The sequence below is a fragment of the Papio anubis genome, chromosome 2, assembly GCF_008728515.1.
Source record: "Papio anubis isolate 15944 chromosome 2, Panubis1.0, whole genome shotgun sequence".
Lineage (NCBI taxonomy): Eukaryota > Metazoa > Chordata > Mammalia > Primates > Cercopithecidae > Papio > Papio anubis.
The window spans coordinates 123,667,469-123,692,381 of NC_044977.1; the positions used below are offsets into that span (position 1 = coordinate 123,667,469).

At 36.8% G+C, this 24,913-nt stretch overlaps 1 protein-coding gene across 5 annotated transcripts in view; it reads left to right on the forward strand.

Annotated features, from left to right (window-relative positions):
• Window positions 1–24,913, forward strand: part of WDR49 (WD repeat domain 49) — a 194,064-nt gene that overhangs the window by 133,540 nt on the left and 35,611 nt on the right. For all 5 annotated transcript variants that reach the window (XM_031663599.1, XM_031663600.1, XM_031663598.1 and 2 more), the window contains 5 exons: window positions 2,358–2,456; window positions 4,049–4,213; window positions 6,381–6,568; window positions 7,597–7,794; window positions 13,129–13,298. In XM_031663599.1, coding sequence (XP_031519459.1) covers window positions 2,358–2,456; window positions 4,049–4,213; window positions 6,381–6,568; window positions 7,597–7,794; window positions 13,129–13,298 — 820 coding nt within the window. The remainder of the gene's footprint in view (window positions 1–2,357; window positions 2,457–4,048; window positions 4,214–6,380; window positions 6,569–7,596; window positions 7,795–13,128; window positions 13,299–24,913) is intronic.

The window sequence follows — 24,913 nt, forward strand, 5'->3', positions numbered from 1 at the left end:
CCTTATACTATCAGATGTACAGTTTGCAGCTATCTTCTCCCATTTTGTAGGTTGTCTCTTTGCTTTGTTGATTGTTTCCTTTGAACATGAATAGATTTTTGAAGAAGCAGCGCTTGCTCTTCTTAGGCCTTATTTCTAGGGAAATATATTAGTAGTTCTGATCATCAGCTCCTATGCCTGGCTGTCTGATTTCCCATCACGGTTCTACCAATTGCCACAACTTGATAATGAGCAAGTTATTTAAACTCTGAATTGTAATTTTGTCTGGAAGATAATAATATATCTATATTTTGGTTTATAGTTCAGATTATCTGTGCAAGGGTTTAACACAGTTCTCAGCACACAATAAGCTCATCCATAAATATTAGCTTTTATTTGTATTGTCCATTTTCCAGGAGCAGCATTAGGGCTGTTGGGTACGAATCACACATTGGTGGCACTTAGACGTTTCATAATGTGAACATATTAACTCTTTGGCATAATTTAGCCCAGATAATGTTGATAAAAGTCTGTCCTCACAAAATGTCTACAAATCCAAGCTCTTAAAATGATTCATAGGCATGCTTTGATGTGACATATTAAAGAGAATGAAAAATTGTTGTATCATTTCTGGCCAAAGAATACAATTTATAGAGACAGATTGCACCATGAAATTTTCAAGTCCATATTTTGACAGCTGAATTTTTTTTTTTTATAGAACCAAAAATGTCATCAATTAAGAGGAATGAAAACTTACAGGAAAAGATCCAGGATATCTATGAAGTGTTACAATATGAGGTTTACTGATCTATCTACATTTAAAGTTCCCCTGTTTTCAGGACTAACCAAATTACTTTCTAGTAAGACCAACTCTGTAGATAAATTAGCTTTACAGTCACTGGAAGGCCACCCCTGCAGGGAGGATCGCATCCTGAAATGTGATGGGCAGTGAAGTGCAAAACAGTGTGGTTGTTATTGTGAAAGTATTAGTAAATACCATTGTATTGGTGGGTTGACAGTCTCTTCACTCATTCTCCTCCCATCAATCCTATGTGGAAATATTTGGTCAATCACTGCTAGTAAAGCATAAGAGAAGATGGATGTTTCTATGGACAGCTGAACTCCATCCCCCTGGTTCAATTTGTGAGCTGCACAGATTGCTCTTTCTTTCGTTCTCTTTTTTTTTTTTTTTTTTTTTTGAGATGGAGTGGAGTCTTGCTCTGTTGCCCAGGCTGGAGTGCAATTGTGCAATCTTGGCTCACTGCAACCTCTGCCTCCAGGGTTCAAGTATTTCTCCTGCCTCAGTCTCCCGAGTAGCTGGGATTACAGGCACATGCCACCACGCCCAGCTAAGTTTTTTTTTTTTTGTATCTTTAGTAGAGACAGGGTTTCACCATATTGGCCAGGCTGGTCTCACACTCCTGACCTCCTGATCTGCCCACCTTGGCCTCCCATAGAGACTGCTCTTTCTAGGACAATACAGTTTAGTGTGCATTTCTCTCTTTTCTCCCCTATTCCCAAAAATGTCACCATTTGTACATCCCACCCAAACTCTTTTGCTCTCCTTGCCATAGACACTCTGCCCAGTGGGTAGCTGTCCTCACTAAGTCACTGAGAACAATGGTCTGGACATTGCTGCTTTGTTCCTCCACAGGATATGGTTGCTCAGACTTCACCTCACTTTGGGCTTTTGGGCTATTTGGGCTTTTCTTTGTTTTCTGTGAAGAGGAGTACTGAAGGACTTTCTGTAGGAAAAACTTTAGGATTGTGGAAGACAAGAATGAAGAGAACACACACACACCCATCCACACACATACACACACAAGAAGGGATGTGTGAAACAGAAACATAGGAGGACTTGATTTACTTGCCCTTACCCAATAATAAAAAGTATGATGGTAATTCACATTTTCTCCAGTACTTACAATATGCTCAGTGCTACTGTAAGTACTTTCATTCTCTACAATAACTCTAGGAGATAAATACAATTATTAACTATTTTTTATAGATGAGAAAATTGCAGCATCAAGTAGAATTAAATAACATGTCCAAGGTCACACAGTAAGTGAGAGAACCAAGACTCAAGCTCCAGTTTTTTATCTGCAAAGCATTTGTTCTGAATGCTTTATTACCATAAGATAAAAGGAAACAGCAGTAATTTCTACACACATATGCTCAGGTTATACTGTGGGGATTGTAAGCTCTAAAGTTAATACAAATACCAATTATTATTATTCATGTTTCTAAAAATATAGAGTGCCCACTATGTGCCATATTCTGTGTAAGATATACTGCTAATAACTTCTTCTGATTGCTGTTGCTCATATTTTCTATCTTAATCTCCTGGCAATTTATATTCTCCATCCTGTCTTGTGCAGGGAGTTATGATGGAGAAATTGTTCTATGGAACAGTAGCACAGAGAGTGCTCACCATGTTCTTCACCCTGATTACCAGAGGTTGCTAAAGTCAAAATTAGGTAAGCGTGAGTTTGAAACTAAAATAACATGGCTAGTCAAATCACTGTAGGCCTTGTTGTTCATGCATGTGCCTGCTGCAACTCGCTCCTAAATTATAGGTGATTGGCTGTAAGCACGAAGGATTAGGGATATCATTGTCTTGTCAAAGTGGCTAAAGAGAATCTTGAGATTTACTTGGCTTAGCAAATTCTCCATGGCATGCCATTTCTTTTCTTTATGCTACATTGACATTTCTGAACTACTGATAGCAGGGAGCAAGACTCTCATTTTTATTTAGTTTATTTTTTTCAATAAACCTTGCCAAATTACCTAAGAGTGAACGTTAGGTACCCTTTGCTAAGAAAATGGAAATTCATGTTCACTCGATAGGCTGTTGCGACTCAATCTAGAGCTTGTAATAAATATTATGCCACCTGGAAATCTTAAATTATTCCTTGCTTTAGAAGCCCATGAGGAACATTAGATGGGAGTATATTGTATTTTATGGGAGTTTAGCAGAGCACATGAATATTTTATATTTAAGTAAAATGTCTTGACAATTGCCTTTCACATTTTATTTCAGTTTCCTTAGATACTAAAGGTTTTTCTTTAGACTAATTTATTTTGGTAATGAAAATGTCATTCCTCATGGCCCAGTGAGGTTCTGTTGTCTCAACTCAATAAACTCATAGAGGCTGAATTGAACTTTAGGAATGGACTGGTCATCAGATGCAGTTTTCTTTCTGGGTGAAAACTGAGAAGCTATTTTATTAAGAGTAGGAAAGCAAACAAGAGATTTAGGGGATACTTGGCTGCAAACACAAAGCTCTGACCTGCTTTATGTCTTAAGAGCTAATCATTTTAGGATTCATTTGAACTCATACCATGAGGGGTTTGGAATTCTGCCTCTTCCTCTACACTGGGCTTTAGAATACATAGAGAGATAATTAAGGAGAAAAGTGAATAGATGTCAAATTTCTGAAAGACATGAAAGGCACTGCAATCGATTTCTTATTTGGGAATTTTGAAAATATGTCTGTATAGATTTTTCATAATTATGGGCGGACTGTTCATAGATTCTGAGATGAATATCCCCAGGTTTTACTAGTGTGGCCTGGAGATGATGTCATTACCTAATTGAAGTATGCTTAGAAATGTTTTCTCCAGAGTAACTCACTAACAAATAGTATTGTTAAAAAGCCTCATTTAATTAAACATAGTCATTAGAGCTCATGTTCATTATAATATTTCCAAGATTAATTTTAATGATTAATAAGTTGAAAATGCCACAATATCGGAATTACATTTGTCTTGGGCATATTAGGATCCCTAAGATGTTAGCATTGATGCCAATATTAAGTTCTTATTTAATTCATATCAAGGAAAACACAGCAAGTTTGTATGGAACATGAAAAACAAAAATAAAGTCAAACAGTTCTTCCAGCTGTGGTTAAGAAATGTCAGAAGGCTTGATAGATGTTGACTGGAAGTCTATTGTGAGACTTGGAGTCATTGGAGATAGTGATAGATGGCGGCCTGCTGTTTCATAGGCACTAGTTTTCAAAGCAGATATTTTTCTTCATTAATATACCTGGCTTTGTCTCCATCACAGATACAAAACCTCAAAAACTTCTTAGTGCTGGGAGAAGCCACTCCACCCACCCTGTGGCAGACCAATCTACCATGGGAGTCCGCAACTTTGAGATTGACACTGAGGGCAAAAATGCTGTTATGAGGCTTTGCTTCCTCAAAGTAAGAAAAAACACTGCAGTGACAGGTAAAATATATATTTACATTTTACATGTAGTTGGAAAGGGAGCAATAAAGAAAATCCAGTCTATTTCTACTAGATCTTGTAGAATTTGAGTGCATGTAGCTAACCAGTCAGGAGTGTGTCATGTGAGGTCACAGACCATGGCAAAGGAAGTTGGAATTGAGGAGGATGGGTTCAAGAGCAGGAGGCAGACTACACCCCACTACTAATTTATCCAGTGTTGTATATGTTAAGATCAGGAAGGGAACAATTCTGACAAATTATTGAATACGGGCAACAATCAGAATTGTTGTCCCAGACATGGCATAAAGAGATTTTAATACCGTAGGGGCACAGCAAGATGTATGCCAGAGTCAAAGCTTAAGTCCACATATAGCAGAAGAGTTGAGTCTGAGACTGACTATATGAGTACCTAATCAAAATAGGCTGGAAGAGAATAATGAGGAGCATGGATGTTAAGCACAGTAACAGAATTTGAAAGAATTGCTAATCCCAGGATAAGAGCTGCCTGCTCTCTTCTCTGTTCTCATCTTTTTTTTTTCTTTTTTGAAGTATTAGTTATATATTCTAGAGATGTATACCAACATTAATGCTATTTTATGATTTACTGTAGTTATTTGATATTATGTAAATGAAATAACCATTTGCTTAATTTTTTCCCTGTTGTCAGTGGCAATATTAGCATGGTGTTGATGCAGGCTGCATCTTTCCGAAATGAAAATCTGCCTTGGAGAATAATGCACATATGTATTGTGTATTTGAAATCTAGACACATATGTATTGTGGATTTGAAAAGGAAATGAACATATCTGAATTATGTTTATTGTTTCCCATATTTAATTTACAGATGAAAAATCTGTATAATTTTCATATAAAATTTTTAATCATTAAGAATCAATAAAGGTATAATTTAAAAACATTCTGGGTTGTTTAGAATAAACTTTGAAACAATTAGATTCTAAAACTTTCCATTTTCTAGAACTTGCTTATACTCAAAATATGAATTATTATCCTGAAATTACTCTCATTTCCTCAATACTAATTTTAATGTTATCAGTATTCCCAGATTTTCACTGAAGCAGCTACGTGTTATTATTTCTACCTTAAATAAATATGATTGTTAATTGGCAGTACATTTGTGAGGCAAACTGGAAGTCATTCAGAGAGTTATCAAATAATAGGAACCTTGCCACAGAAGAATAACTTAGGTAAGGTGCTTCAACAAAACATAAAAATGGAAAATGAAAAGGTTAGTTCTAGACTCATTCACCAAAAAAGGGTTTTATAAGGGTTTACAATGAATTATTGATGAAAACATTTAAAGAAAGCTCATAAATAGAATTCTAAGCATGCTGCCAAATGGAGAAGTCAATAGCTATTCTGCTGTCACTACATATTCCATCCAAATCTGTGCATGCAGACTTTTACTTCACTGTATATATCCAATGGGTTATTAGGGAAGATGAATTTTATATAATGAGAATATTATCATAATGTTGGAATTAATATTTCATGTTTATCTGAGGAAACAAATTAATTCCATCTAACTTTTAAAAACCCCCGGGCCGGGCGCGGTGGCTCAAGCCTGTAATCCCAGCACTTTGGGAGGCCGAGACGGGCGGATCACGAGGTCAGGAGATCGAGACCATCCTGGCTAACACGGTGAAACCCCGTCTCTACTAAAAAATACAAAAAACTAGCCGGGCGAGGTGGCGGGCGCCTGTAGTCCCAGCTGCTCGGGAGGCTGAGGCAGGAGAATGGTGTAAACCCGGGAGGCGGAGCTTGCAGTGAGCTGAGATCCGGCCACTGCACTCCAGCCTGGGCGACAGAGTCTCAAACAAACAAACAAACAAACAAAATAAATAAATAAATAAATAAATAAATAAATATAAAAACCCCCAAAACATCAGAATAATGAATGAAGAAAAGGGAACTAAATGTAATGGGACATTTCAATATCCTATGTCATTTAATACTCAACACAAACCAGTGAGGTTATCATAGTGTTACCTCCATTTTATATTTGACAAAATTAAAGTGATGCTGGGAATTGATCTCAGGGCTACTCACCTCCCCAACATCATATGCTTTCCACAGGGAAAGTCACTGAAGAAGTTATTTCCGGCATGGGTTGTTCAGTTTTCTAATTAGATTTTCCCTTACATGTTAGGAGGAGCTAACCTGGTATCATGTGGAGGATCTGGTTATGTCAGATTTTGGGATATCTATAAGAAGCAACTTCTGGCTGAATTTTTGGCTCATAGTGGAGCTGGAACGATTATTATGTCTACTGATAAGATGAATCGATACCTTACCACAGGAGATCTTGATGGATGGTTGAAAATCTGGAATATAGAGGTAAATTGAAAAACATTACCACATTACCTTTAAGATTTTTGGTGACCCTTTGTTGCAAGTAACTATGAATCAAGTCTTGTCTGTCTCCTAAACAAAGGAAAAAATATTTAGTCTAAGTGTTTTAAATAAAACATTTACAAGCTTCGTGCAGAGACTTCTTTTAAATAATTAATGAGGAAAATCATATTTTTTTCAATATTGACAGCCTTCTGTTAAGTCATCCAATTTAGAAATGCAATATTGTTAGGAAGGCACTGCAGCATTATTTGAATGTAAATAATTAGGATATACCTTATTTTTAATGTATTTATTTACTTATTTATCTATTTATTTATTTTGAGACAGGATCTCCCTCTGTCACCTAGACTGGAGTGCAGTGGCATGATTATAGCTCTCTGCAACTTCAAACTCATGGCTCAAGCCATCCTCCCACCTCAGCCTCCTGAGTAGCTATGACTACAGGCATGTTCCACTATGCCTAGCTAATTATTTTATTTTATTTTAATTTAATTTAATTTTATTTTTTGTAGAGACAGGGTCTCATTATGTTGACTGAGGTGAGGCTACACCTTATTTGCAATGAGACTGTAAATGTAATTTAAATACTAGAGGACTATTCCCTCATCTAACATTATTGTTGCCCTGAGTTAGTTTGGGATTTTTTTCTTTTTTATCACTGATCACCTCCTCGATTTTCCAATAATATTTAAAAGTTGTATATGTGACCACATATATGTGGTAAAGTTCATCTCTATCAAATAATTGGCTATACTATTTAGATTTTTCTTTCCTTCCTCCTTCCCCACTGGTTCCTTTTTGTATTTCCCAAGTAGTCAGATAAGTTAGAAACCTTTTTTTCTTAATGTAATTTCATTTTCTAGCCTCTTTTATCATGAACTTTGCTTTCGCATTTGGATCACAGGTTATTGTTCCCAAGTTTGAAAATCGGCCTTTTTAAAAAAGTGTTATGTCATTGTAATCGTTTTATATTTGAATTTTTTAGAGGTCTGGTATTTCTTTTCATTCAGGAGTACTGTCTTAATTCCAGTAAGAACAAAATCACAAAGGCCCCAACTCTGATAAGATCATTCCAACCTCATGAGGACCGGATAAGTTCCTTAGAGATGTGTGAGCCGGGTGGTCAGTTACTGATTATCTCCTCCTCTGCAGACTGCAGCATTTGTGTGACTGGTGTCTGCAATGCTCCTGTTTGGATCTTTGGTCAGGTAGAAATATTGCTCTTTATTATTCTAGTATTTACTTGACATTTAGTATTAACTTGGGCTGATTTCTATTTGAATCTCATCAGCTGTTTAGTGTTCATTAGTCATGAAAGAACTGACAACATTTCTGAAGCAGTAGCTCCAGGCAACTTTGTCCTGTTTTCCATTAACCAAGACAGTTTCATCAAGCGGAAGATACCAGAGACACGGAAAGATGGGAGCTCTGTGCAGCTCAAAATATTCCAAGATTTCTAAGAAAAAATTCTCCTCTAAAATAAATTCCTTCAATTTCAAAATTTAGTAAAAGTTCAACGTGGATAAAATGATCGTGTTACTAAAAAGACAGGTGATTATGACTGTTAACTAAGAACGTAATAATCAAATGTAGAAAATTTTAGGAAAAAACCAATCATCCTATTCATTCTCTGGTTTATTGCCGCAAATAATAATAGTTAATATTTGCTGAGTTTTTCTTGTGTACCTGGGGCACTGTTCTAAGATTTTTTTCAAGAATTAACTCATTTAATCTTCACAATTGCTCAATTCAGGAGGGGGCAGCTCTCACAATTCCCATTTTACAAACGAGCAAACAGAGGCACAGAGAGTTTGAATTAATCGCCTGAGCTCGCAGAAGCTAATCGTGGTAGAGTTTTGTTTTTAACTCAAGTTGGGTCACTTTAGAGCTCATATTTTTAACCCCTTTCTCAAGATCTGACTTGTCCCTGCCTATGCAATGAAATGGAAGTAGGGGGCATGAAATAAAGGAAATATTTAGTCTCATATTTTCTGTTCTTTTATCCTTTTGCCTTCTTGGGAACTTTTCGTGTTCCATTTATGCTTTTGGGGACAAAATATGTTTGACTGGTTTCAACCAGTACTATTCAAACCTGGTGTAAGTTTAAGGTGAAGCCTCAATTTCTGTTCAGCCAGCTGATTTGGTTCTATTTAGGAGCCTCAGGTGCCAATCTTACTCTGGAGAGTAGGCAATTCTTTTAGTGTTGGAAGACAACGTTTGTTGTTGCTGTATTTGTAAAGTCAGTTTGATGAGGCCAACCTGTGTGGAAAGAATTCTAAGCAACCCTTTAGGATGCAGAGGGTGTTGGCAAATCAGAAAATCATCTAGGAGGTGGACCCACATTGGCTGGACAATGAGAGTGTCAATGTAACACTCAGGAGCTGTATCAATCTCTTGTATTTTTGTAAACAAGACGAGCACTAGATTTTTCTCAGTCAGGAAAAAAAGCGGCTAAGTGGGAACTCATATGGGTGTGTGATGAGTGAGACAGAGTGTGACATGGCTGGCAGTCTGGACAGGAAAGAAGGTGGAAGCCTGCCTCGGGCCACTGAAGAAGCCAATGCATTGCTGACGGAGGCTGTGGCAAGATGAGGTGGAGGTTTGAACAATGGTAAAGAAACGAAACATCATCAAGTGGGTGACCTAAGAAGTTCCTTAGACATCTGGGGTTGAACCAAGAAATAACACCATTCTAGGTGTAGGTGCCATATAAAGTTCACCCACCAAACATAATCTGTAGCTAAATTTTATTTTAATGCAGAAATGGGTGCTTATAAAACTACTTATTTTTATGTTATTGATATTATTTATTGTTTCTGTGAAATCTTGCGTTGTTTAAGGACTTCAGACCCAAAAAGCCCTCATGAGAATAATTTTATTTTTTCCTTTCTGTTCAAGACAGGAGAAGAGTCATCAGACCTGGGTCAGTTTTAAAAATTGAAGGCTAGCAAAGCTGGGGAAAACGGTTTCCTAGTTCCTTCTGTTTGTGCTACTTCTTCTTCTTCTTCTTCTTCTTTTTTTTTTTTTTAAAGGATTTGCTTTTACCAAGCTGTCTTGAATATAGGTGCCATTAGTCCCAAGATGTAGAGCAAAGAGTGTGGGGAAGAGGAAACGGAAAGGAGAGGAAGGGGAAAGGAAAAGAGGGAAAGGAAAGAGAGAGGAGAGAAGGGATTTTTTTTTTTTTTTAAAACAAAACAAAACTTAGAATCCCTTTTATAACATAGCTATTGGGCTTAGGCTGGTTTTCAGGTTAGATTTTTAAAAGTAAGTTGTGTGGTATGTCTATTTCTAGAGTTGGAGAAATAGGAGTGAAGAGGATTTATTCATGAATGCATGTTTATCCCACGAAGCTGTCAGGTGATTGTCGGATAAGAAGAAATTCAAATGATGCTTGAAATTCTTCAGTGCCCCTCTTTGTGCACTAACTACTGTTATGCTAGGCAGAGTTTATGTACTGGCAACTCTCCTCATCTGATTGATTTGATGTCCAGTGACTTTGATTGTGTCTCTTCATCCAGTGAATAATTAAAATTTGATTTAGTTGCCCACATTTAAACAATAATAGATTTCATGTAAAGATTCATGTTTCTAATTTCTCTTAAAAAAAAGCAATCAGGCAAGAGAAAGAAACAAAAGGTATTCAAATAGGCAGAGAGGAAGTCAAATTGTCTCTGTTTGCAGATGACATGATTGTATATTTAGAAAACCCCATCGTCTCAGCCCAAAAAATCCTTAAGCTGAAAAACAAATTCAGCAAAGTCTCAGGATACAAAATTAATGTGCAAAAATCACAAGCATTCCTATACCCCAATAATAGACAAGCAGAGAGCCGAATCATGAGTGAATTCCCATTCACAATTGCTACAAAGAAAATAAAATACCTAGGAATACAACTTACAAGGGACATGAAGGACGTCTTCAAGGAGAACTACAAGTCATTGGTCAAGAAAATCAGAGAGGACACAAACAAATGGAAAAACATTCCATGCTCATGAACAGGAAGAATCAATATCATGAAAATGGCCATACTGCCCAAGGTAATTTATAGATTCAATGCTATTCCCATGAAGCTACCATTGGCTTTCTTCACAGAACTAGAAAAATCTACTTTAAATTTTATATGGAACCAAAAAAGAGCCTTTATAGCCAAGACAATCCTAAGCAAAAAGAACAAAGCTGGAGACATCATGCTACCTGACTTCAAACTATACTACAAGGCTACAGTAACCAAAACAGCATGGTACTGGTACCAAAACAGATATATAGACTAATGGAATAGAACAGAGGCCTCAGAAATAACACCACACACCTACAACCATCTGACCTCTGAAAAACCTTACAGAAACAAACAATGGGGAAATCATTCCCTATTTAATAAATGGTGCTGGGAAAACTGGCTAGCCTTATGCAGAATATAGAAACTGAACCCTTTTTTTACACCTTATACAAAAATTAACTCAAAATGGATTAAAGACTTAAATGTAAATCCTAAAACAATAAAAACTCTGGAAGAAAACCTTTCAAAACCATACAGGACATAGGAATGGGCAAAGATATCAAGACTAAAACACCAAAAGCAATTGCAGCAAAAGCTGAAATTGACAAATGCAATCTAATTAAACTAAAAAGCTTCTGCACAGCAAAAGAAAATATCAGAGTGAACAGGCACCCTACAGAATGAGAGAAAAATTTTTCAATCTATCTATCTATCTGCCAAAGGTCTAATATGCAGAATCTACGAGGAACTTAAACAAATTTACGAGAAAGAAACCAAACAACCCCATTGAAACGTGTGTGAAGGATATGAGCAGACACTTCTCAAAACAAGACATTTATGTGGCCAATAAACATATGAAAAAAACCTCATCATCACTGGTCATTAGAGAAATGCATATCAAAACCATAATGAGATACCATCCCACACTAGTTAGAATGGCAATCATTAAAAAGTCTGGAAACAACAGATGTTGGCAAGGATGTGGAGAAATAGGAATGCTTTTACACTGTTGGTGGGAGTGCAAATTAGTTCAATCATTGTAGAAGACAGTGTAGCAACTCGTCAAGGATCTAGAACCAGAAATACCATTTGACCCAGGAATCCCATTACTGAGTATATACTCAAAGGGTTATAAATCATTCTACTATAAAGACACATGCACATGTATGTTTTTTGCAGCACTATTTACAATAGCAAAAACTTGGAACCAATCCAAATACCCATCAATGATAGACTGGAAAAACAAAATATGGCACATACAACATGGAATACTATGCAGCCATAAAACAGGATGAGTTCATGTCTTTGCAAGGACATGGAGGAAGCTGGAAACCATCATCCTTAGCAAACTAACACAGGAACGTAAAAGCGAACACCGCATGTTCTCACTCATAAGTGGGAGTTGAACAATTAGAACACATGGACACAGGGAGAGGAACATCACTCATTGTGGCCTGTCGGGGGGTGAGGGGAAAGGGGAGGTAGAGCATTAGGATGAATAACTAATGCATGTGGGGCTTCAAACTTAGATGATGGGTTGATAGGTGCAGCAAACCACCATGGCACATGTATACCTATGTAACAAACCTGCATATTCAGCACATGTATCCCAGAACTTACAGTGGAAAAAAAAAAAATACAAAAAAAGAACATACATCATTCCTTAAGAGTAACTATAGCCTTTATGTAAAATGAGTTCTCTTTAATTCAGTGTAGCAGTGTAGTCCTTGAATTTTTTTATTGCCTTAAATACTGAGGGTGAGTTTTATTTACTATTTATTACCCATTTATTTTCTTGTATTAGGTTCAATTCATTCATTGATATTATTTGACTGGCCCTGTAGGCATTTTATTCTGCAAACACTTATGACAAGGCTGATCAATTTGCAGACCAGCCAAATATCTGCAGGATGCCTACGGTTCCCCTCGTATCTCACAGGCTGCATTCTTTGGAATATTCTGTGTGCATGAAGCGAATTAATATAAGACGAGAAAATCGGCTCTGTATTTAAAACATAAAATAGATTGTTAACGGGAAACTTTTGTTAGATGAATGCATTTTAAGAAGGGTAGCCAAAATCTGTGAAAATTATTATATAACACACATAATTTTTAGAAAATAATATTTAATAACTGAACTAGCTTTTGAAAACATTTTAAGGAGGTAACATGCAAATAAAGTAGTTGAGGGAAAAAATAACTGTGGCAATTCTTTAACAAAAGCTTTGTTTTGTTTTTAGTAAATATACATCTGGCTATTCAGAATTTTAAAATAGGAATGGTAAAAAATTTCTTGTAGTTCATTATTATCTTTTCATTGTTTCTTATGACACATCTCATTTTCTACCTTTATTAAAGGTACATGAATCTCTTTCATTTCCCCTGTAAAACTGTAAACTTCTTGTGGAGAAGAGTCACGTCTTTTTCATCTTCTTGTGTGTCCCACCCCAGGACTTTAATTAGTAATCTAGCACATGGTAAACACACGTAAATGTTTGAAGAAAATAAATTTCATAAAAATAAAAGATGTTTTCGTTTTTTTCAGGCAAAGCACTGGCATATTGAAAACTACCTTTTCCTTCCTAAAAGAGATACTAATTTAGTGGAAAGTGATATTCAAAAGGAAATTTCTTTATTTTCTAAGGAGGAATCTTGTTTAGACCCAACAGAACATTCTCTACTTAACAAGAAAAACAAAGATGACTCAACATACAAGTAAGTAATTTTGAACATTAGCCAGATGTCAACTGGAGTCTAGGTAAGACATAGATAAGACTGGTCCAAACTTCCTTCTGTCCTCTGTGGAATGTTCAGTGACTACCTTAAGATTTTTCCAAAATTTGAGGTGTTGGTAGGTATGTATGGATGAGTGACTTATATTATATGTCATTCTTCTAATGGTCTCTCGTCCATCCTCCATCTCCTTCTCATTAGCTATCTATCTACCCTACCTATCTACTGTCTGTCCATCCCTACTTCCTCCCTTCCCATCTATCCTATCTATCTATCTATCTATCTATCTATCTATCATCTATCTATCTATCTTAGAATGTGTATCAGATTTTACTCCTGGTTTGATAGAGTGCACGGGGTTTGTAGTTCCAGGCTTGGCTTTGAGTTGGGCATCATTTTCTTTAGAGACCCTTGCTGCCTCTAGGTTGTCAGATCTTTTCAGCCTCTTCATGTCATCTGCTGGGTCCCGTTCATTTTTATCATTTATGCTCTCATGTCAAGGAGTTTAGTTCTTTTGTTTTCTATGCTTTTGCCAAACCATGCTCTCATAACTTAACTTTCATGCTAAATGGCTATTTTATTCTTGTAGAGATAGATATCCAAGCTTATTACTTGGAGAATAATAAAAATATTTTGGTGCCTTTGATTTATTATCTGTTCCATGTAAGAAAAGAAATGGAGCTTACTCAGAGCTGACAAGAAAATAGTTCTTCTATAAAACTCCCACCATGTTTTAATTCAATGCTTTTGTAACATTCTATGTTAAACAGGTGAAACACCAGAGAGGACTGTCTTTCCTTCTTCCCTTTAACTCACTAGTCACAGTTTTCCTTTCATTGAGCCTCTACAGGTGGGTTGGGAGGCAGGAAAAAGGTAGCATTGCTGTTCTTGAGGCTTGGCAGATGTGCACAGCATACTCTTCTTCCTGGCGATATAGTTGAGGGTTCTTTGATGACCCCACTCAGGGACCTCTGCATTGCACATTTCCAAACTCATAAACTCTTTGGCTAGTTTCTTATGGCTCACCTCCTCCAGCTCATGCCCCTTGTAATACACATCACAGTATTTTCTATTACAGTCCTGCACATTGCCAAGCCTCCTCTCTTGCACAACTGCTGGTTTAACTTCTGCTTGGCCTATAGGAAACACATTTTGCAACACCAACTTTTCCACTGTTTCCCCACTGCTCCCTGCAACTCCAGGTACAGCTTTTTGCCTGTAGACTTCTTCAGATGTTAGCGAGACAAAGGTCTGCTGTGTCCCTCTCATTGTTACCCTAGAAGACTACATTAAGCTATTTGGGCTATGTGAATAGAGGCTAGAAATGAAAAAGAGAAAAACTTTCCTCCCCTCCAATGGGAGTGGGTCACAATTCGCACATAAGACTCTCTCTGATGCAATCATCTCTTATAGTTTCCGCATCCTTTGTTTATATCTTACAGTGATGTTGGCTTAAGTGTCACAAGATCAGTTTTGGAGCTACCTTCTTGGCAAAGTGACCCTGCACATAAGGAGTCAAACCACCTCATGTTGGCATGTAGAAATACTTTTGTATTAAACATCTCAATAGATTACTTTGCTTTCAAACTTTTTGAACCTCTACTGACAGATAGATAGAAGAAAAAAATTCCCCTTTAGCATTCTGTTATGCTAAATTACTTTGGTATTTGTTCTTCCATTTCCTTGAATTATGGCTTGCAGAAATGTCAAGTGGCATTTTACATTTAGGCAGAAGGATATTTTCAATTTAGAAATCTAGCATGAGCAATCCTGTACAATCATAGAATGCTGGGAATGGAAAGACTTTACATAGGATAAAATGTCCCCGCCTACCTATCCTACTCAATCTTACAGATGAAGAAATAAAGTTACCTTAGGATAACACAGATAGATCATTTTTTTTTCTCTTTCCATCACATGCATAGAAGAGTGAAGGCAAGTGTTACAGATTCCTGTTTAAGAGTATTTCAGCCAATATAATACTTTCCCATTCCTTATGACAAACTCAGTTATCCTTTAAACATTTTTTTTTTTGAGGCTGTCTTGCTTTATCGCCCAGCTGAAATGCAGTGGTGCAACCACAGCTCACTGCAGCAGCAACCTCCCTGGCTCAAGCAATCCTCCCACCTCAGCCTCCCAAGTAGCTGGGACTACAGGCATGCCACCACACCCAGTTTGCGCGCACACACACACACACACACACACACGCGCACACTTTTTTTCTGTACAGATGGGGTTTCATCATGTTGCTCAGGCTGGTCTCGAACTCCTAGGTTCAAGTGATCCTCCCACTTCACCCTCCCAAAGTGCTGGGATTACAGATGTGAGCCATCACTCCCGTCCTAAACACTTTTTTAAACCATTCTTTTCCTAGATTCAAACATTGGCAATTTGAACTCTTTACTTCTTTCCTGACTTCATTTTCAGTTAATTTTGTTTTCTATTGTTCCTGAAAACTTTTTGTTATGCAAATCAGTGCTGATATATACAGTTATTAAAAAAATTATTTTAATTTCTGGGGTACATGTGTAGGATGTACAGGTTTGTTACATAGGTAAATGTATGCCATGGAGGTTTGCTGCACCCATATACCTATAACCTGAGTATTAAACCCAGCATGCATTAGCAATTTTTCATGATGCTCTCCCTCCCCATCCCCTACCCCTGGACAGGTTCCAGTGTGTGTTGTTCCCCTCCTTGTGTCCATGTGTTTTCATTGGTCAGCTCCCACTTTTGAGTGAGAACATGTGAATATGTGGTGTTTGGTTTTCTGTTCCTGAGTTAGTCTGCAGAGGATAATGGCTTCCAGCTCCATCCATGTCCCTGCAGAGGACATTATCTCATTCCTTTTTGTGGCTGTATAGTATTCCATGGTGTATGTGTACCACCATTTTCTTTATTCAGTCTATCATTGATGGGCATTTGGGTTGATTCCATTTATTGGCTATTGTGAATAGTGCTGTAATGAACATATGTGTGCTTGTATCTTTATAATAGAATGATTTATATTCCTTTGGGTATACACCCAGTAATGAGATTGCTGGGTCAAATGGTAGTTTAAATACTATTTCTGGTTCTAGGTCTTTGAGGAATCACCATACTGTCTTCCACCATGAGTGAACTAATTTACATACCCACCAGCAGTGCAAAAGCATTTGAATCTCTCTGCAGACTCACCAGCATCTGTTGTTTCCTGACTTTTTAATAATTGCCATTCTGACTGGCATGAGATGGTATCTCACTGTGGATTTGATTTGCATTTCTTTAATGATCAGTGATGTTAAGCCTTTTTTCATCTGTTTGTTGGTTGCATAAATGTCTTATTTTGAGAAGTGTCGGTTTATGTCTTTGACTGCTTTTTAATGGTTTTTTTTTCTTGTAAATTTATTTAAGTTCCTTGTGGACTCTGAATACTAGCTCTTTGTCAGATGGATAGATTGCAAAAATTTTCACCCATTCTGTAGGTTTTCTGTTCACTCTGATGACACTTTCTTTTGCTGTGCAGAAACTTTTTAGTTTAATATCTCATTTGTCAATTTTTACTTTAATTGCAATTACTTTTGATGTTTTCATCATGAAATCTTTGCCTGTGCCTATGTTCTGAACTATATTGCCTAGATTTTCTTCTAGAGTTTTTATAGTTTTGGGTTTTACATTTAAGTCTTTAATCCATTTTGAGTTAATTTTTGTATAAGATGTAAGGAAGGGGCCCAGTTTCAATTTTCTGCATATGGCTATTCAGTTCTCCTGGCACCATTTATTAAATAGGAATCCTTTCTTCATTGCTTGTTTTCATCAGGTTTGTTGAAGATTAGATGGTTGTAGATGTGTGGTCTTATTTCTTAGCTCTGTATTCTGTTCCATGGGTCTATGTGTCTGTTTTTGTACCAGTACCGGGCTGTTTTGGTTACTGTAGCCCTGTAGTATAGTTTGAAGTTGGGCAGCATGATGCCTCCAGCTTTGTTCTTTTTGCTTAGCATTGTTTTGGCTATGTAGGCTCTTTTTTGGTTCCATATGAGTTTTTAAATAGTTTTTTTTTTTTTTTCTAATTCTGTGAAGAATGTCAAGAGTAGTTTGATGGGAACAGCACTGAATCTATAAATAACTTTGGGCAGTATGGCCATTTTCATGATATTGATTCTTTCTGTTCATGATCATGAAAAGTTTTTCCATTGTTTGTGTCCTCTCTGATTTCCTTGAGCAATGGTTTGTAGTTCTCCTTGAAGACCGTTCTTCACTTTCCTTGATAGCTGTATTCCTAGATATTTTATTCTCTGTAGCAATTGTGAATGGGAATCCATCTATGATTTGGCTCTCTGCTTATCTGTTATTTGTGTATAGGAGTGCTTGTGATTTTTGCACTTTGTTTTTGTATCCTGAGACTTTGCTGAAGTTGTTTATCAGCTTAAGAAGCTTTTGGGCTGAGTCGATATGGTTTTCTAGATATAGTATCATGTCATCTGCAAACAGAATTTGATTTCCTTTCTTCCTATTTGAATACCCTTTATTTCTTTCTCTTGCCTGATTGCCCTGGCCAGAACTTCCCATACTACACACTGAATAGGAGTGGTGAGAAAGGGCATCCTTGTCTTGTGCCGGTTTTCAAGGGGAATGCCTCCAGCTTTTGCCCATTCAGTATGATATTGGCTATGGGTTTGTCATAAGTGACTCATTATTTTGAGATATGTACCTTCAATACCTACTTTATTGAGAATTTTTAACATGAAGAAATGTTGAATTGTATCGCAAGCATTTTCTGTACCTATTGTGGTAATCATGTGGTTTTTGTCCTTAGTTTTGTTTATGGGATAAATTACGTTTATTGATTTACCTACGTTGAGTCAGCCTTGAATCCTGGGGATGAAGCCAACTTGATTGTGGTGGATACGCTTTTTGATGTGCTGCAAGATTTGTTTTGCAAGTATTTTATTGAGGATTTTTGCATTGATGTTCATCAGGGATATCGGCCTGAAGTTCTTTTTTTGTTGTTGTTTTGTTTTATCTCGGCCTGATTTCTGTATCAGGATGATACTGAGCTCATAAAATGAGTTAGGGAAGGGTCACTCCTTTTCAATTGTTTGTAATAGTTTCAGAAGAAATGGTACCAGCTCCTCTTTGTATCTCTAGTAGAATCAGCTGTGAATCACTCTGGTCCTGAGCTTTTTTGGTTGGTAAGCTATTTATTACCACCTCAATTTCAGAACTCATTACTGGCCTATTCAGGGATTCAACTTCAGTCTTGAGAGGGTGTTTGTGTCCAGGAATTTATCCATTTCTTCTAGATTTTTTAGTTTATTTGTATAGAGGTGTTTATAGTATTTTTTGATGGTTGTTTGTATTTCTGTGGGGCAAGTGGTGATATCCCCTTTATCTTTTTTTGTTGTGTCTATTTGATTCTTCTGTCTTTTCTTCTTTATTAACTTAGCTAGCAATCTATTTTATTAATATTTTTTAAAAAGCCAGTTTCTGGATTTGTTGATATTTTGACGGGTTTTTTTTGTGTGTGTGTCTATATCTCCTTCAGTTCTGCTCTGACCTTGCTTATTTCTTGTTTTTTGCTAAGTTAGGGATTTGTTTGCTCTTGGTTCTCTAGTTCATTAGTTGTGATGTTAGGATGTTGATTTGAGATCTTTCTAGCTTTTTGATATGTGCATTTAGTGCTGTAAATTTCCCTCTTAACACTTTTTAACTGTGTCCCAGAGATTTTGGCACGTGGTCTCTTTGTTTTCATTAGTTTCAAGGAACTTCTTAATTTCTGTCTTAATTTCATTACTTACCCAGGAGTCATTCAAGAGCACGATGTTCAACTTCTATATAGCTGTGTGGTGTTTAGTGAGTTTCTTAATATTGAGTTCTAATTTAATTGTGCTGTGGTCTGAGAGACTGTTATGATTTCAGTTCTTTTGCATTTGCTGAGGAGTGTTTTACTTCCAATTATGTAATCAATTTTAGAGTAAGTGCCATGTGGCACCAAGAAGAATGTATATTCTGTTGTTTTTGAGTGGAGATTTCTGTAGATCTCTATCAGGTCCACTTGATCTATAGCTGAGTTTAATCCCTGAATATCTTTTACACTTTCTGTCTCGATGATCTGTCTAATGTTGACAGTGGGATGTTAAAGTCTCCCTATTATTGTGTGGGAGGCTAAGTCTCTTTGTAGGACTCTAAGAACTTGTTTTACGAATCTGAGTTCTCCTGTATTGGGTGTATATATATTTAGGAGAGTTAGCTCTTCTTGTTGAATTGAACACTTTATCATTATGTAATGCCCTTCTTTGTCTTTTTTTTTTTTTTTTTATCTTTGTTGGTTTAAGGTCTGTTCTGTCAGAAACTAGGATTGTAACTCCTGCATTTTTTCTACTTTCCATTTGCTTGGTAAAATTTCCTCCATTCCTCTATTTTGAGCCTATGTGTGTCTTGGCATGTGAGATGCATCTTTTGACTACAGCACACCAGTGGGTCTTTACTCTTTATGCAGTTTGCCATTCTGTGTCTTTTAACTGGGGCATTTAGCCCATTTATATTTAAGGTTCATATTGTTAAATGCGAATTTGATTCTGTCACCATGATGCTGGATGGTTATTTTGCAGACTTGTTAGTGTAGTTTCTTCATAGTGTCATTGGTCTGTGTACTTCAGTGTGTTTTTGTATTGACTGATAATGGTTTTTCCTTTTGATATTCAGTGCTCCCTTCAGGAGCTCTTGCAAGGCAGGCCTGGTGGTGAAGAATTCCCTCAGCATTTGCTTGTCTGAAAACAATCTTATTTCTCCTTTGCTTATGAAGCTTAGTTTGGCTGGATATGGAATTCTGGATTGGAAATTCTTTTTTTAAGAATGTTGAATATTGGCCCCCCCAATCTTTTCTGGTTTGTAGGGTTTCTGCTGAGAGGTCTGCTGTCAGTCTGATGGGCTTCCTTTGTAAGTGACCTGGCCTTTCTCTCTGGCTTCCCTTTAAATTTTTTCCTTCATGTCAACCTTGGAAAGTCTGATGATTATGTGTCTTGGGATTGATCTTTTAATGTAGTATCTTACTGGGGTTCTCTGGATTTCTTGAATTTGAATGTTGGCCTGTCTTGCTAGGTTGAGAAAGTTCTCCTGGATGATATCCTGAAGTATGTTTTCCAACTCGTTTCCATTTTCTCCATCTCTTGCAGGTACCCTCATCAGTAATAGGTTTGTTTATATAATCTCATAGTTCTCGGAGGCTTCATTTGTTCTTTTTCATTCTTCTTTCTCTAATCTTTTCTGTCTGTCTTATTTCAATGAGATAGTCATCAAGCTCTGAGATTCTGTCCTCCGCATGGACTATTCAGCTATTGACACTTGTGATTGCATTGTGAAGTTCTCTTGTTGTGTTTTTCAGCTCTTTCAGGTCATCTTTGTTCCTTTCTAAACTGGTTATTCTGGTTAACAGCTCCTGTAATGTTTTATCGTGGTTCTTAACTTCTTTGCATTGTGTTAGTACATACTCTTTTACCTCAGTGAAGTTTGTTATTACCCACCTTCTAAAGCCTACTTCTGTCAATTCATCCATCCCAGCTTCAGCCCAGTTCTGTGCCCTTTCTGGAGAGGTGTTACAATCTTTTGGAGTAGAAGAGGCACCCTGGCTTTTTGAATTTTCAGCATTTGTGTGTTGATTTTTTTCTCAACTTTGTGGGTTTATCTACCTTCAATCTTTGAGGCTCCTGACCTTTGGATGAGGTTTTGTGGGGTCTTTTTTGTTGATGCTGTTGTTGCTTTCTGTTTGTTTTTCTTTTTAACAGTAAGACCCTTCTTCTGCAGTTTGCTGGGGGTCCATTCTAGACTCGATTTACCTGGGTCCCTCCTGCACCTAGAGGTATCACCAGTGGAGGCTGCAGAAGAGCAAAGATGACTGCCTGCTCTTTCTCCTGGGAGCTCCATCCCAGAGGGGCACTGACCTGACGCCACTGGGAACTCTCCTGAATGAGGTGTCTGGTGACCCCTGTTTGGAGGTCTCACCTACTCAGGAGGCATGGGATCAGGGACCCTCTTAATGAAGCACTCTATCTGTCCCTTGGTGGAATGGGTGTGCTGCACTGGCAGGAATTCCACTTGTTTCGACTGCCCTGATTCCTCAGAGCCAACAGAAGGAAAGACTAAGTCCACCAAACCAGAGACCATGGCTACTCTTTCCCCCAGGGGCTCCATTCCAGGGAGATCAGAGTTCTGTCTGTAAACCCCTGGCTGGAATCACTGAAGTTCCCACAGGGAGGGCCCACCCAAAGAGGAGGGATGGATCCAGGTCCCATCTAAAGAAGCAGTTGGCCACGATCTGCCACAGCCACTGTGCTGCCCTGTGAGGTATTCCTCCCAGGCCAAACTGCCCAGTCTCCCCAGCACTGGCAGGGGAAAACGGCTGATTGGAGCCACAGTGATGGTGACCGCCCCTCCCACTGGGTAGTTGGTTGTCTTAGGCAGTCTCCAGCATGCTGCCACTGGCTGCAACCCAAGCGGTCACCAAGAATCTGCACAGTTCTGTGCTTGGAACCCAAGGCCCTGGTGGTGTGGGCTCACGAGGTGATCTGATTCATGGGTTGCACAGATCCGTGGAAAAAGCATGGTTTCCCTGGGGGGTAGCTCAATCACTCACCAATATATAGGTTTTGTAGTTCACAGATTTCTCTTAAAACTGGAGCTTTGCTGTCTATCAGATTAAATAGGAGTACAGCAAACAGGTCTTCTCAGGTTGATTATAAGATTATACAGGCATTGGTAGACTTCTGGGGGTGAGAGGCAAAGTTATTTCTACTGTACAGCAGTTTGTAAAATGAAAAATAATACATCAAAAAGTACTTGTGATCTTTAAAGTTTCTGTCTTAATCTAATTCAGATGAGACTGCATTGATATAATTTTAAGACTTTGTAATAATCAGATATTATAGAAAAATGTCATTTAGGAATTAAACTAATAAAAAAAGGGTTAAAAACATATCCTCAGAATTGATTATCATGTACATCCTTCAGTTCTCCCAGGAATATGATCAGGAATCCTTTGCAGAAATCAGACAAACACAATAAAATTATCAGCTGTAGAATGTCCTTTGTGCTTTCCATCTAATACAGAAAATATTATAAATCATTTTATTTTGAAGAAATATTGTTCTGAAGAATCTGCCTCTTTACCTAATCAGATTGGCAAATTCAAGGAGAGAATCATGCTAGCTCTCAACCATATGAAAAAATATGAGAGGAAAATAAATGTGTGAAAGAATTTAGACTACAGGGCAAAAAGTACATTTGGTGTATATATGCAGGTGGGGGTATGTTTACAGAGTGGGGTGTGCGCAGGAAGAAAGATGAAGGAAAAAAGAAAAAGTCTAAAGAAAATGGGAGAAACAAGAAACATGAAGAAAAAATTAAGTGTTTTAAAGCTATTTTCTCATTTTAACACCTAAGAGTCTCTTTGCAGATTAAAAAATTGGGGTGTATATTATCTTCTGGCTTATACAAACATACCTGGGTTTTTGCAGGGCTGAAAGTATTTTATAATACTATTTGTGAGAAGTAGGTAGATGGTAAAGAATTATCTTCAATTTATGTCCTGGGGAGATGAATATAGAATTTAAGAGATTAATAGAAAGGCCTAATTCTAAGTTAACAATTGATATGGAGAAATAGATTTATCCTTTTCCTAGATTCTGCAAAAGTCAAACTAGCTTTAAAAAACTTTAAAAATAAATAAACAAATAAGGGAAGGGATAAAATCATAAAAAAAACTACAGTGGACATATATTTTTCCTAGTTTATAGGAATATTTGTTTTCTGGACTCATAAAATTATCTAAAATAGGAAAATTATAGATAAAATGAATAATTTAGAAAATACAGTTTCAGAATATTTCTTATTATAAAATTAATATTGGGATTACAGGCATGTGCCACTATGTCCAGCTCATTTTTGTATTTTTAATAGAGACGGGTTACATCATGTTGGCCAGGCTGGTCTTGAACTCCTGACCTCGTGATCCACCTGCCTTGGCCTCCCAAAGTTCTGGGATTATAGGCGTGAGCTGCTGTGCCTGGCCAAAAATAATACATTTTTATTATGGGAAAATTTGGAAGTACAAATGAGCAAAAGGTGAAAATATCTGTGGTAAAGCTATTGTTAACTTTAGGCATTTCACTTTTAAGACCTTGTTTTAGGCATACTTACCACAATGAAAAAATGTACATTTTATAAAAATGGGAGCTTAGTAGACTCAGTTTATAACCTGTTTTATCACTCAAAAATATACAGTAAGCACATTTTCATATTAGTTAATATGAGTATCCATGGACAACAACATTTATAATGACTTGTAGCTTTTTAACCATTTTCTTTATTTCAAATACATAGATTGTTTACAAATTTTAACTGGGAAAACACTTCTTTAAATACTTTCATGTGTACATATTAGAATATTTTATTGAATTCATAATTAGAATAAATTTTTTGAAGAGGAATTGCTGAGTCAAAAGGCATAAAGGCCTTTGGGTCATCTTGCTGAAGGTCATCTTGCTGTCTGGACATATCAGCTCTCCCTGCAGCAGCAATACAAATGGTTGCTTTCCTGCCTTTGAACCAAGAATGGATGTTATTGCTGTCTTAAAAGTGTTGCTATGATATCTTATTGTTTTAAACTACAGTTTTTGATTATTTGTGAAAGTAATTTATTGAATAAACCTGAAAAATGTAATTCAGTAATTCAATAATAAATTTGAAAGGGATACTCGAAGTCTACTAGACTAACTCCTATGGTATCCTTAAGAGAAACACATCCCAGCCTTTTTGAATAGTTCCTGTATGACACACTCACATCTCACAGATACGTTTCTCTATTATTGGACTATTCTTAATGTCTCTAACGTTAAGTAAAATCCATCTGTAGAACTCTCACTTATCAAGATCTTCATTCTTATTCTAGAGCAACAAAGAGCATAAACTACTCCATTTTTATTATCTGACATATTTTTCTCTGGTTACCATTTAAAAAATTGCTTGTCTGGAAGGGATTCATTATTAGAAACGAGTATAAAGAGTCAGATGAGAAATGAAACAAAAATTCTGCTAGTTTCCCAGTAATTTTATATAAGGAAGAAGGCACACCTCAAATTAATGTTTCTTAAACATGGAAAATAATTATGATATTTTAAATTCCATGTTATTGTTAGGAGGGAACTGATATTTAATATTATTTACATGCTTTTGATTACCTAGTTATTCTGTCAGTAGATTTCACATGAGAAATTAAATTATAAAATAGATAAATAGCTATAAGAAAAACACAAAATATTAAAATCCCATTTTAAATTAGGCTTTATGTGGTGTAAATACTTGAAAAATTGGCAGTCTACTTTCGCCAACAATCTGGCAATAACTATCCTATGTCCATGTATGACAAATGAAAGCATGCGATGCTCTATTCAATTTTTGAAATTTGAACTTTAAAAATACTAGAGCAATAAATTATTATTTGGGGGAGTGCCACATCTTTTTACTTTTTGTCTGATCTTTCTGATAGTTCTCAAGAATATTAGAGCTGCTGTAGGGGGATGTTAGAACTCCCTGCTTGGAGTGAAAAATATTGTCTCGTTCTT